Source organism: Hippoglossus hippoglossus, chromosome 3 (assembly GCF_009819705.1).
Source record: "Hippoglossus hippoglossus isolate fHipHip1 chromosome 3, fHipHip1.pri, whole genome shotgun sequence".
In the NCBI taxonomy this organism is placed as follows: domain Eukaryota; kingdom Metazoa; phylum Chordata; class Actinopteri; order Pleuronectiformes; family Pleuronectidae; genus Hippoglossus; species Hippoglossus hippoglossus.
This window is the reverse complement of record NC_047153.1, coordinates 24,029,418-24,043,140: the sequence shown is the minus strand read 5'-3', so window position 1 is coordinate 24,043,140 and position 13,723 is coordinate 24,029,418. Positions and strand designations below refer to the sequence as shown.

Genomic DNA, 13,723 nt, shown 5'->3' with positions numbered 1-13,723 from the left:
GAGTCGTGTGGCTTTAATACAATGGATAGCAGTCCATGTGTGCTGATTAAAAAAGGTTGTGAAGTTTACACATAGGGATAAAAATGGCATCCAGCGATGACAGCCACCTGGTTAGCACCTGAGTTGGCATGGCAACAGTGCAGGCGGCAAAAGAGGGGAATGTAATGGTAGATTAATAAAGTTGAATTGTAAGAGGGAGGTTTTTACATAATATCATGGAGACATTTTTTTTTCTTTTTCCACATTTCCTCACAAACAGCTCCTCGCCCCGTATCAAACTCAGCACTAAATCTTAACTCCGTCACATTCTCATGTAGCAACAGTGAACATGTGAACAGGGATCACTTCCTCCATCACATGGAAATGTTTTATCTATAACATGTACATTAGGGCCCTGATCTACTAAGATCCCAAATAAAGAGTGCTAAATTGCGTGTGCATTATAACACATTGCACGTTTGGTGGGTAGCCGTTTTGCGGGTGATCTACTAAAAATAACTATAATATATTAATTTAACTCAGAAACGCGACATGGGAGAGTATCTGTGAGAAAGTAAATGCTGTGGGTAAAACAAAAAGAACAACCGATGAAATTAAGAGAAGATGGCAGGACATAAGAAGAAGAACAAAAGACAAAATAGCTCATAATAAAACCTTGGCAAATCCGACAGGTGGGGGGGCCGGTGGAAGAGATGCCTCTGACCAATATTGAGCAGCAGGTGCAGTTCACTTTCTGAAAAAAAAAGGTTCTCTCCGTCTTCTTCCTGCGTCTCCTCCTCACCACAATAACTGCAGCCATCTGTGCGTAACGCTGTCTCGATTAGCACCTACCTATCAAAAGTAATAAATATAGACGCAGTCTCAACCACCGCAATTTTTTTCAGGCTTTGTAAATCACATTGCGTGTGCTAAATTAAGTATTTGCATCTACTCCTCCCAATGTGCACTCGGGTAGAAACGCCCGATATTGCGTCCGATATCGCTCGATAAGGCCAACGCACTAAATGCACAGAGCGTGTTATACTGCACGCAATCTTCAGTGCGCACCGTAAGTAAATCAGTGGCAAGTGAAATCAAGTTTGCACACGTTTTTACATGCGCAATCCTTTAGTAGATCAGGCCCTATGTGTATAATATTTACATATTATTCTTTGCTATACTTTCATTCTGCAGAGGTTTTAATGAATATTATGATTGAAATCCTAAAATGGGCAGCAAAGTAGTGTAGTGTTCCTGGTTCGAATCCCAATGTTCGGGGTATTGCTGTGTTTGCATGTTCTTCCCATGTCTGTGTAGGATTTCCCTGGGTACGCCTGCTTCCTCCCAAACACATGCAGGGGTTGGATTGATTGGAGACTCTAAATAGACTGTAGGTGTGAATGTGAGTGTGAATGGTTGTTGTGACTACATGTTGGCCCTGTGATACGTTGGTGACCTGTCGAGGGTGTACCCCACCTCTTGCCTAATGTCAGATGGAATAGATGAAGGATGGGTGGATGGATGAAATGATAAACATCCATTTCAGGACGTGAACCTTTGAGTTGACTTGAGTTCACAAGCCAAAGCAAGATAGACATATAAATGCATCTTCCCTTTCTCCTCTTCATTAAATATACTGTAGGTTTGCCCTTTCATGATAATAACATCAAGGCGTTGAGAAATTCATTCTTGCACCTTCTAATTGTTCTCTCTCTTAAGTGGCTATTGTTGCCTGCATGCTTTCTTTTCAAAATAAAATAAAGAACATTCTTATGGAAATGAAAGATTGTCAATAAAAAGCACAATAAATGGGTTTCAAGGTGACCTATTGGTTTGACATCTCTGTGGCTAATTTAATACCCACTTCAACAAATGGTCTGATGTCCACTTGGATATCACTTCCACTTCCATGCCAGTCAAAATTAATTTCTCTTAAAAATGTAATTTTCATTTGAATGTTTTTACGGTGGCAGCAACCAACAGCATGAAACTAACTCATATTTATAAAACGGATCGTTCCAGCTCTGTACCGTGATTGGCTGAGACGAGTTGACTGGAGTTGCAAGAGATAAACACACACCTGTGACCACGCTACACAAGTATTACTGCATCAGTGACAGGACATTAATGTTGTCTCATGCTGATTGTAGTTTTTGTTGAATATGTCATCAGGGTATACGCATAATTCCTCTTCTTAATATCCAGTGCTTGTGGCTTTTAGAAGTTTGTATGTGTTGTACAGAATTTGGAGAGAGAAATTAAATTGCACCTTGAGTTTTTTTTGTAGTCCATAAAAACCTTGGAAATATTCACGTCAAATGGGATTCAAGCACGAATGAGAAGCATTACCAGAGTAACGACACTCATTCATTTTGGTTTGTGAAAGCACACACTACAGTAGAGACTGAAGTTATTCTGCATATTCATTTGAAGGCAGATGCCACTTCTTCTTTTTGTTGTATGAACAGAGCCTAGAGTCGGTCTTCAGTCTAGATGGTCCAACTGCTTTACTGTTTAAAGTACTCTATCCTTAGAAACACAACCCAGATTTCTCTATTCGGAGGAATTAGGTAGTAGACAATCGTGTTTTTATGTTGGCATTCTGAACAGGCTTCATGGGTTCAATGGATTTCTAGTATATACTGAGGTGTTTGGGTTTTGTAAATAATATATATAGATGATTTTATTCTTTCAAGCAGTTATTTCAAAGATACTTGTCCGAGGATGTAGAAGAAGATTCAACTCTGTCTGCTGACTAGAGGCACACTGTCGACTGGCTATTACAGAGCATTAGTCGCTTGTTGAGTCAATATTTATCATTTTTTAATGTATTATGTCTAAATCACACCAAATTTTGTACTGCACTTCCTCTGGAAATTTACAATACACACACCAAGTCTGAAGCCGATAAGACGAACAGATAGACAGACGTCTGTGGAATTAGATGTAGTGACGCAAAAGTAACAGCGTACAGTAGCATAAAAGAGAAAACAGTACCAGTAACTTGGATTTTTACTGAACTACGGTACTTCGTTACATTGTTACATTCCATCGTTGCCATACAGCTTGAAATCTGCCTTGTGCAACATTGATACAGAAAGATGAAAACCTCTGAACACAGTCTGCCTCTTTTGCTCACTCTTCTTTTGTCCATCTCTTTCTTCCCCTCCTCTCCCCATTTATACCTTTCCTTGATTTCCTCCAGAACTTATTACATTAGCGTCTGACTGTGCCGCATCATGCTGTGGATGAAGTGGAAGATGGTGGTGGACTCCCTGCGTGGACGGAGAAGGAGGCTGCCCTGTTTCCTCTGGTTCCTCCTGCTGTTCGCTGTTGGAGGTCTGGTTCTCTTCATCCACCAGCAGGATCTGTCGGACATGGTCCAGCAACAACTCCCAGGTTAGTCTTAATGGTTCAATGGCTCTTTGATGGATGTTACAAATGGCACAAATGTTTTGCTCCGCTGTGAACCCTCTTTTAACTTAAACAATTTAATACATATAAAGAAAACACGCTCTAAAAAAGGGGGTTAACACTAAATAATTGTACAACTCAATATAACATGAAGAGGAAATGTTTTGCTGCAAAAGTAAAAAAGGAGTATGCTTTCCTTTTCTCCCAACTTTTGGACTTAAATTAAATCTACAGCTATAGGGATGGGTTCTGATCGGCGTTTCCATTTTTGTTTTTGTTCCAATTTGTTAAAATACCTGGATTCGCTATGAACCAACACATGAAAAGTCACTGAAACAACTGCAAACTGTAATATTTACAGGAGGAATTACAAGTTCTTTGTTCAAATGTCTACTCTACAACAGATTTACGTAAAAAATGGTGCTATTTATAATTTGAGACAGATGAGTGCTCTGCCTCAGCCTACCACTGGTGTTATTCTGTTTCATGTGACTAGCTACAGTCTGTGAGGGACAGTGCAACAATGAGTTTGCCTTTAGTTACCATTTAGTGCATGGTGCATGGAAGGCAATAGAAATTTATTGAATTCATATTCACTAAATGATAAAGTAGAACTAATGTGATTTTCACTATGTTGTTCTTACTTTCATTTCTATGGAGTCTATGTGGCAGCACAGTAGTATTGAGTATTTAGGCCATACTGAAGAAAAAACCTTCAGAGATTTCAAGAATAATGTTGTAATATTACAAGAAGAAAATCATAATTGAGGAGAAAGTCTTAATATTATAAGAATAAAGCTGTACAATTAAAAAAAAAAGGTATTATATTGTACTTAGAAGAGGCAGAAACACCTGATGACACTAAGGTACACAACTGAAGACATGTCCCTAACATCCGCTGCTGGTCACTAACATTCGATAACATCAACTGGTGGTAGGCATTAATTAGTGCAGTAGAACGTATAAGGGATATTCTCCATCTTGTCCTATGTTCTAAAATGGGAAGGTGTTTAGTTTAAAAAGGCGTAGAGATAAACATGTCTGCTCTACTGAGCGGCCACATGGCTTTCATAGTGCTGCCATACAAGCCAGTAGCCAGTCAGAGTTACCTTTAGCCTCAACGCACTCTCAGGTTCGGCCTGTATCATTGATCACAAGGCCAAAGCACTTGATGAGACCAAGGTGCACAACTGAAGTTATGTCCCTAACATAAGCTGGCGGTCACTAAGGAGAACCCATGCTCGCCATAATTTCCCTCAAAGTCTTTAAACCAATCTCACTGATTCTTGAAAACTACAAAAACCTTTGACAGGATGATCTTCAGATATTCCAAATCTCATTATTTTTCTCCTTAAATTGCCCTAATACACCGTCTTAGCACAGCCCTGTAGTGAGGAGCAGCAGGAGTAAAAATGAGTCCGGACAGGGTTAATTAATGTCACATGCAGGACAGTGATAAAGTATGTGCTGAACGCCCGACATCCCTTCAGCACAGCAGCCTCAGTGGCTTTGGTTCAATAATCACACTGTTTGTGTCAGTCATGCTTATGACATAATTCTTCCCTACATTTCAATCAAAGTTAATATATTGTTTTTTGTATTGTATTTGATTTATATAGTGATTAGAAGAAGAATTAACACCTTAACCTGAATATAACAAGCCTAACCTCACACTAACCTAAAATACCCTTAAATGGTTCAATGGTTTATAACAGGACTTGTTCTTTTGTCCTCACAAAGAAGACAAGTCCCTTTGATATGACTGTGTAAACAGATTACCGTGTATGTGTGTGTGTGTGTGTAGATTCAGGTTTAACCAAAGAACATGGTGAAGATTTTAAACATTTTCCCAATTATACCCATTTTCATTCCAGCTCAGTGACCCTGTGGTCAGAGTTTCCACTGTGATAGTGAGAGGCCGCACATTCAATTTCCAAATGAGTCAAACCTTTGTCCTCATACAGCGACCCGGTGTCTGCTTGGCACACAGCATTAAGGAGATTGGGGTTTAAGCAGCCGTGATGGACGAGTGTCCTGAGCATGTAAAACTAAGCTGCTTCACGTCTCAGAAACAAGAGATCAGCTGCTTGCTTATGTGCCTCTTTGGCTTGACATACATTTCCACCTAAATGAGTGCAGCATTATTTTCACGGCACTACAGTTGATGGAGCAGCCCCCTGACTTTGACTTCTTTTTTATTGAGCCTTTTAAATTAACCTCCCAACCATAATGTGGTTTGCAATATTCCGTTAATGTTTTTACCTGTGACGAATCTGTGAGCAGAGAACCCAGTTGATGTGTCTGTGACGATCAAAGAACGAGCTGGTGAACTGGTCCAGCACGCTCTCTGGAGATAAAAACCCTCATCAGCAGAGTCAGAGAAGCTGCAATCCACTAAGTATCACCACCACAGTGTGTCAACAGCACTGTGAATCATTATGAATATCAGAGCAGTGTCACACTCCACAGCAGTAAGAGCCACTTAGTCAGAGTGGAATCCCTCCAACCCTCTAATATTCCCTTGATTGTCAGATGCTTTCAGGCACGGTGTCGGCAACATTCTCAATGAGGCAACTCTGCAGGACACTCACAGAAGCACATACACACATACTGAATACATGTATAAAGTAGTTGGTTAATGCGTTCGAGAATGGCATCAAATTGATCATTTCATCTATATCGTTTTCATGTGTGACAAAAACCAGATGCTGTGAAAATCCTGTCTGCCACATGTACAAGGGGCGCAGCAATTTTCAACAACAGCACGGATCATTGTCAGTACGGCTAGGTGTGACATTTGAATTTGACTTGAAATCTACTGTGTGTATGTGTGTGTGTGTGTGTGTGTGTGTACCTCTGCTTTTGTGAACAGTTTTAGATTTTCAGGAAGTTAGAGCATTTTGGCCCTGGCTTTCACGACTTCAAAGAATAGACGTGAATGTAAACATGGTCTCAATATTAGGATTACAATTTCTGGTATGTTGCAAAAGTACCGATAGTGATATGATAACAAAGTAAAGAGAGAATGCTCAGTAACAACTCTGTACACCTTTTCCATTTGCTTGAGTTACTACATTACCTACTGTTTTTGTGCACACCAACTGTATGATGCATCATTTTGCATCAAGAAAAAAAAATGTTTCATGAAGTGATAATAATAATAATAAACTTTATTTGTGTGGCACCTTTCATGCAAGAAATGCAGCTCCAAGTGCTTTACATACAATATAGATAAAACTTGTTCAAATGTAATTCATATTAGAGAACAGATTTTAATTTTAACAAGACACTGCTTTGTGAATACACTAAGTTGGATGTATCATCTAATTTGGAAAACTTAAATGAATGTTTAATTAATCAGTAATGCATCAACCAAAATGGTTTTTTTAATTGCCAATGGCAATGCTGATTTTAACAGTGCAGGGTGGCCAATATATAATTCTGATATCATGTTGTTGTCTTTATTTTTGCATCTGATGAAATACGAAACGATACAACGTTTGTTTGTATTTGAATCTATGTTTTGTTGTATTTTATAAAAGTCATCATCCTCATCAACAACAAAAACATCAACAACAAATTCAATTTCACAAAAGTGATCTGTAAATTGGTTCACAACACAATTATTGCCTCATAATTCATGAATTCATTATTAGAATCTTTGAAACAGTTCTCTTGTAACTCATCAGTCTACTCCATAGTCCTCGTGTTGGAGTCATTATCCATTTTCTTATTAAAAAACGAATCCACTGTCAGGTCGTCCTTGAGTCGTTCCACACTCAGTCCTTTGTAACTGCTGCATTTTGTATAAAAGAAAAAAGTCAGGAATTGAAATGGGGTGTTTCAGTGTTTCTGTGGCAGAGAGAAGGTCTCCCTGTACTGCAGACTTGGGCCTTTTTAACTGAGCAGACATGCACAAATGAAGCTGTGACACACTAAAGGAAAGAGAAAAACACAAAAATCATAATATGGGCACTTTAAAATGATGATGAAATACTGAGGAAATATAATGTAGGTCTGGGGCCCAATGTAAAATCCTTCTGTTTATTCAAACTGATGTTAGAGGAAAAACCCAAACCAGCATTTATGCCCTGACGTATCATTATATCATAAACCTTTAAGCAGCTGACTACAAATGATTTCGCTTAGTGCTGTGATTTATTGTGGTTAACTGGACAAAATGCATCATAAAAAAGTGATTTTGATCAACTTTACTATTGAAAAGCATGCAAAGTGATTTGAGGTGTTACTTTCAGAGACAGGACACAACCAGTAGGACAAATCACCAAATGTGGGAGAAGTCCTCACTATTAAAGTGGTATATGTGGGCTGTGAAATAAAACAATCCCATGGTCACGCCCTTTTCAAGGTTATCACAAAGAGAAAGTGGGCTATAAATACACAATATATATCAAATTACAGAATATGTCCATTAGTTAGATGTTATATAAAAGCAGATGTCTAAGTGTAAGCTGTAAGTGGAATATATAGTATTTGTTACAGAAATTGAATGAACTAGAGCAGTGCCTGTTCTAAACCTGCCTGTTTGGAATGGGCTGTTTACTTGGCCTGTTTCTGTGGTAATGCTGATTGCAGCTTTCTTACTGAAACTGTCAAAGTGAATTGCAGTGTAAAAAGATCAGCTGCAGCATTCACCATCGCTACACAAAGAGCTGCTCACCTGTTTGTTCAAAGTGAAGTGACGCTCGACTCAGTGCGCGCAACCCCGTCAAAGTGTTGTTGTTGTGATCGACAACATCACACACGTTGATGAGTCCCAGACGCTGCGGCTACATTCAAAGTTGTATTAAGCTTTAACGTACTGCATGTCCACATCACGCCAAATTCAACAGTGCGCTTCCTTGGATCTTTACACAGACCAAGTGAGAAGCTGATAAGATGAACAGTTCTAGAGAAATACGTTCTACATACGTACAGACAGAGATTGGTGGAATTAGTAGATAAACTAGTATAGTGCCCTTTTAAACCGGTTTTGAATGGTCTGTTCTCTTGTCCTGTGTTAAAGCTCCGCAGCTACTTCAGAATGAATCCTTGTCCTCCTCAAACTTTCACTTTTTATTGTGTGTGTGGAGAGCTTTTTATAAACAGCCAATGGTGCAGAGTGAAGCTAGAAAACGTTGTGATCATCCCACCTGGTTTATCTGCAGTGAAGTCATTAGGTCCAAATCGTACCAAACTCGACACTGCACCTCCTTCAGCCCTAAATAATTCACAAGTGTGAAGCCGATTAGACGAAAGGTTCTCGAGATATGCGTTCCACACACAGACATCCGGACAGACAGAGATCTCTGTAATAAGTAGATAGATGGTGAAAAGGAACCGGACAGCAGCATTTTATAAATGCCGTCTCAGTTTTTTGGATTATGAGGCACTTTTAAGCTTATACATAGTGTATGTCTTAGGATAAATTCTGCAGTCTGAGCACATCTGTTTATTCCACTTCTTTAGAATTAGTGAGAATTCTGGTTTCGTAAATCATGCATGAGTGACTGTGTGTTGTATACAGAATCACAGTAGCTACACAGTTTTCCTAGCCCCCCTTCTAAAGCACAATGAGCAAGCAGTATCTTTGCCTGAAGCCATGGTGCTTCACCCTAGCAAAAGCTCATATCTAATAGAGCCGAGTTATAATACATTGGGTGTCAGCTTTTATCTGCCTCCCCCTCCTTCTCCACCTCTTTATTTGGCTTTTGGTGCGCTTGAGAGCTTTGTATCCCATGGTTTAGATGGCCTGCACAATGGTGGCGGAGAAAACTGCAGTTTAACTGGCCAGTCTCCCCCGAATCTCTCCCAAGTAATTGTTAAAGGACAATTGGAGAAACAGCAGCCAGTTTCTCAGGGAGAGGAGATACCTGAAGTGCTAGCAGTTGAGATAAATTGTCTGCACAAATTTACACCTCTGGGCATTTTTCAGATGAGTTTGTCAGTGAGGACCAACTGCTGTGGTGAATAGAAGGTCGGTGTGTGTCACCTCACATGCCCGACACAGAGCAATCCTTAAGTGGAGGAGAGGAGGTAAAATGTTTGCGGCGTTTCACTTTAATGGTGGAAATTCATCATTCTAACGTGAGATCAAGGTGAAAAAGGGCTTGGTTTAAATGATAAAATCACACCATTGTTAAGTGTTTTCAACAGGAGTAGCCTATATTACCCTGTGTGCGTACAGTTTAGCATTGCTGGCTTCAGCTGGCTGTGGCTGTGTGGGTTGAAACTACACACAAACCGCACGTGGGGGAGGTTTGCCTTCAAAGCTTTCTGCCAGAAAGCCTCTGCAGATGGATAATGTTGTGAAAGGGTCTGTTATAACCAAAACCACCATCCTTTACCAAACCTAACCAAGTAGTTTTGTTGCCTAAACTTAACCAAACTACGAGTTAAAACCAAATCCCAGCTCTAAATTGACTGTAGGTGTGAATGTGAGAGTGCATGATTGTTTGATTGCGTATGTTGGCCTTGTCATACCCCACCTCTCACTCAATGTCAGCTGGGATTGGCTTCAGCTTCCCTCACAACCCTTAAGAGGATAAGTGGTACAGATGGATGGATGGATGGAACCTGCAAATCCAATTCCCAATTTGAAGTAAAATGATGTTGTAAGAAACTGATTTGCTGCTTCTCATGAGCTCTCGTTTGTGTTTAATTTCTAATGCCCATTATACAATCTTGGAATGAATATGCAATTAAGTAGCACAGCCTTGACAGCGGTAGCTTGTCGAAAGATGTTAGTTTATGCTCTGATGTTTGATGACTCTCAGTTGAGATTTTAAAATAAATATGCCTCTTGTAATTAAAGAAATTAGTTTTACATGCTTTTCCACTCAGCCTCCTGTGCTGATGAACCCATCAGGCTGCAGCTGCAGCTTGCAGGTGTCAGCAGCTGAGAGTGTTGATCAGATGGAATGACACTGGCAAATACTACAGTGGCCTATTCATCACTCACAATACTATAAAGAATAGAGGGTGTGAAAATAAAGGGATTTTCTGTAGTTGTTGATTAGGTTATTTTATATTATCATATTACTAATCTGTAGTCGTATCCTTATCCCAAACATTCATTATCTCAAGGCACTTACATAGTAACAAGCAAAATCCCTTTTAATGGGAAGAAACTGTTTGAAGAACCAGACAAAACGTTATGATTGTTTAAAATATAGAGATCTGATATCCCCTAAAAGCAGCTATAGAAATACATTTGTAATAAATGACAACCAAGGAGCAGCCTATGTGTCATGTTAGAGGGATCTCTCTTATTATGAACCCACAGAGGATTATCAAATGACTGCAGTGTTTGAACTTCTTTTGATTCACTGCTAGTTTTTCACATCCACTTGAATTTGTTGACTGTCATTGTCCCATAGCATTTGGTGAAATAATCACGTTTCTTCCAGCAAAAGGAGCTAGAACAAGACTCCGCACAGTTTCAGACACAGGTAGCCACTAGGTGGTGAACAAGTAGAAACATTTAGGAGTGTTGGAGCAATACTATTTCCCAGGAGTTGGTGAAGACCAACAAATGTATATAAATGGGGAAAGAAAAGTGGACTTACATTTGTCAGGTGATATGTAAATGGTTGTACATTACTTTCATTTGTTTACTGCTTGTTTCCACTGCAAGAAAGTGGTCAAAAAGGCCTAAATTACAGTGTCTGTGTTTTCCCCAAATCATTTGCTGGTAAAGATGGATGATTAAAACGTCTGCCAGAGAAGATATAATCAATACCTTCATTTCCTCTTCTCTCCTTAAGTGGCTGACATCTACTGTAAATGTAGAGGGAGGTGCATGCACAGTTAAAAACCAAAGTCTGAAGCAGTCAGTCGCCCCTGACTGAAGTAAAAATAAAACCTTCTTCTTCTCTTCAAAATCCCATGATGCATTTAATCCTATGACATAGTCCAGTCAAGTCTACGTCTGCTGCTGTTAGTAACACGAAGGAGAAATAAAGTCCATATTCATGTATGCCTTACCCCCCCCCCCCCCTCTCTATTTAGGCAGCATGCTGTTGAGTAAGCTGGAATCAACAGAGGAAATATAGTGTTCAATAAAACACTGAAGTGATGTGTCATCTAGTGTTGCATGGTGTACCAATACCACAAAAGTATCACGCTACCCCGCTGTTAAAAAATTGTTCAATTCCCCATTTTACTTACATCGTTATTTTAGGAATGGCAGTGTTTTAATAACAGTCGTATTTCCTATGAGTTGTGTCGATGTGCAACAGCAGGAGAGCGTGTGTGCAACTCCCTGCAGGAACAGTGGGTGTGCCGTTTTTTAGCTCTCATTTTGACAATAATACGAGAAGTAAGGCTGCTGCTACAAGTGCTCTCGCCACCCGTTTGTAAAAGATCTTTCAAGTCTACGCACAACGGAGACAGGTTAGTCAATGTGATAGATAACCATGCCCTCAAATGCCCTCAAAGTCAAGTGACTTATTGTGTGACAAATGAACTATTTGTCAACTTCCGTGTTTGAATTGAATTGAAAAGGTAATTAATGGCAATAAAAACAGTTAAAATTGTCACAATCTTTATAATTCACTTACCAATTTGGCCCACATTTCTAGATGGACAAGACATAGTCACACAGTTAACTTTAACTTCAACAAACTTGGAAGCTTCTAAAAATCAGAAGAATGCAGGTCATCCATAAAAGTTATAAATGATATAAACATGGCTATACATTTTTACAATTCTATCACTAAAATGTGCTTGATGTGTATTGAGTCTTATTAAATCATTCATCTGGTTGAAACTGTAAAATTAACTATCAAAGGAATCACATGAAATAAAAACAGATTATAATGTATAAAAGGGTAACAAGGTAAAAAGCAAAAGACTTAACTTAACTTTACTACAATTTCGTTAACCATGAAAATAATTAACTTTAACTGTAAGCCTGTCACTTCATGGTGATGAAGCTCAAACTGAGGATTATTAGTCTGCACACTTGTAATAATACACTGAAGTAGACTGAAAACAAATGACTCAATAAACCCCCTTGGTGGAGTTCTGTACTCTGCTGAGAGCATTTTCTACTTTTTAATTTTGTCAAATTAGATAAAAAAATGTTAATAAAAACAGGTTCATGGTGTTTTTTCAGCAAATCAAAAAGTCATAATTTTGGAAGTGCCTCCAAGCAGTTTTAATGAATAGTATGAGCTGTATGTGTGCAGGTTTGACATGCACATATAGAAGAGGTCAACAGTTGGAAGATACTGAGGAGTTGGAGGTGAAGTGATCAAGATTAACACGATGCATAGAGGCTTGTGGGTTTGGCTGTAATCAGATCAAAATCATTCTGAAATCCATTTTTTTTTCTTCTTTTTTTTTTATTTACAATAAATAAAAAAATAGAATAGAATGAATCATCTGGCGGACCATTGTTGGCTCCATCCGACTCGTTATCGCTCTATCTCCATGCACATGGAGCCTGCCAGGAAATGGGCATATTGTTTCATGCTGGAAGGAAAAATTTGATCTCTCCGTCAGAGGTCCAATAATCCCTTAAGCCTTGTCTGTTTGCAATGTCCAATTTAGCTGTCCCTTAATGTAATTAAATTGTGCTGATGACCCCCAGAGCAGTGGTGCGGCACCATATTTGAATGCAAATCCTCCACTGGATGTTTGTGGAAAAAAGCCGAATGTTATTTTATCCTGACTTTCCATTTTTTTTCATCTGTGTGCGTAAAGCTCCTTTGACAAAGCCTGTTTGTGTTGTGTTGGCACAATCCCTTCTATTCCTTCCAGAGAAGGATGATCATTGGAAAGCAAAAGTTGGCAAAGCCAACTCCATCAGAGTGATTTTACACAGCCTTAAGTAGAATGTGCCCCCAGAAAACAAGAGGTATTCTGTCTCTGGAGCATAAGAATCTCAACACACCTTGACTAGAATGTTAACAACACAAGCTAAGCTTTGGCCTCCTGCTCAATGTTGGGATCACATGGCATCTGGCATGGGACATGTATCCCAGCAACTATGATAGCAACTGCTGTTCCACATTCAGTGCCACCTTCCCCCTGTTCACCTTAGGGAGCAGAGGAAACCTTACCAGGGGCCCTTGGGATTCCTTGCCCAGAAAAAAAAACGAAAAGAAAAAAAAGAAAATGTTTTCATGCATGGGTATCAGGTGCCTGCATCACCGTCTCTTCAGTCTCCTCCAGACCTGGGCCATGTCTATTGGATTTAAAATGGAGCAGCTTAGAGGCAAGTGCAAGGTCATGTGGTTTTCCATTAACATTAATGCCCGGGGTTATGCCATGGGAGCCTTGCAACATAATCTGTTTTCCCTGCCATCTGATCGTTCTGGCCAAT

At 39.4% G+C, this 13,723-nt stretch overlaps 1 protein-coding gene and 1 long non-coding RNA gene across 2 annotated transcripts in view; one reads left to right on the top strand and one right to left on the bottom strand.

Annotated features, from left to right (window-relative positions):
- Positions 1-13,723, top strand: part of LOC117757288 (carbohydrate sulfotransferase 8-like) — a 173,382-nt gene that overhangs the window by 41,832 nt on the left and 117,827 nt on the right. Inside the window, exon 2 of the mRNA XM_034578287.1 lies at positions 3,165-3,378. Coding sequence (XP_034434178.1) covers positions 3,219-3,378 — 160 coding nt within the window. The 5' untranslated portion in view covers positions 3,165-3,218. The remainder of the gene's footprint in view (positions 1-3,164; positions 3,379-13,723) is intronic.
- The window catches only part of LOC117757294, a 37,849-nt gene continuing 27,349 nt past the window's right edge, over positions 3,224-13,723 (bottom strand). Inside the window, exons 2-3 of the long non-coding RNA XR_004613079.1 lie at positions 5,656-5,819; positions 3,224-3,347 (exon numbers count right to left, since the gene is read on the bottom strand). This is a non-coding gene — a long non-coding RNA (uncharacterized LOC117757294). The remainder of the gene's footprint in view (positions 3,348-5,655; positions 5,820-13,723) is intronic.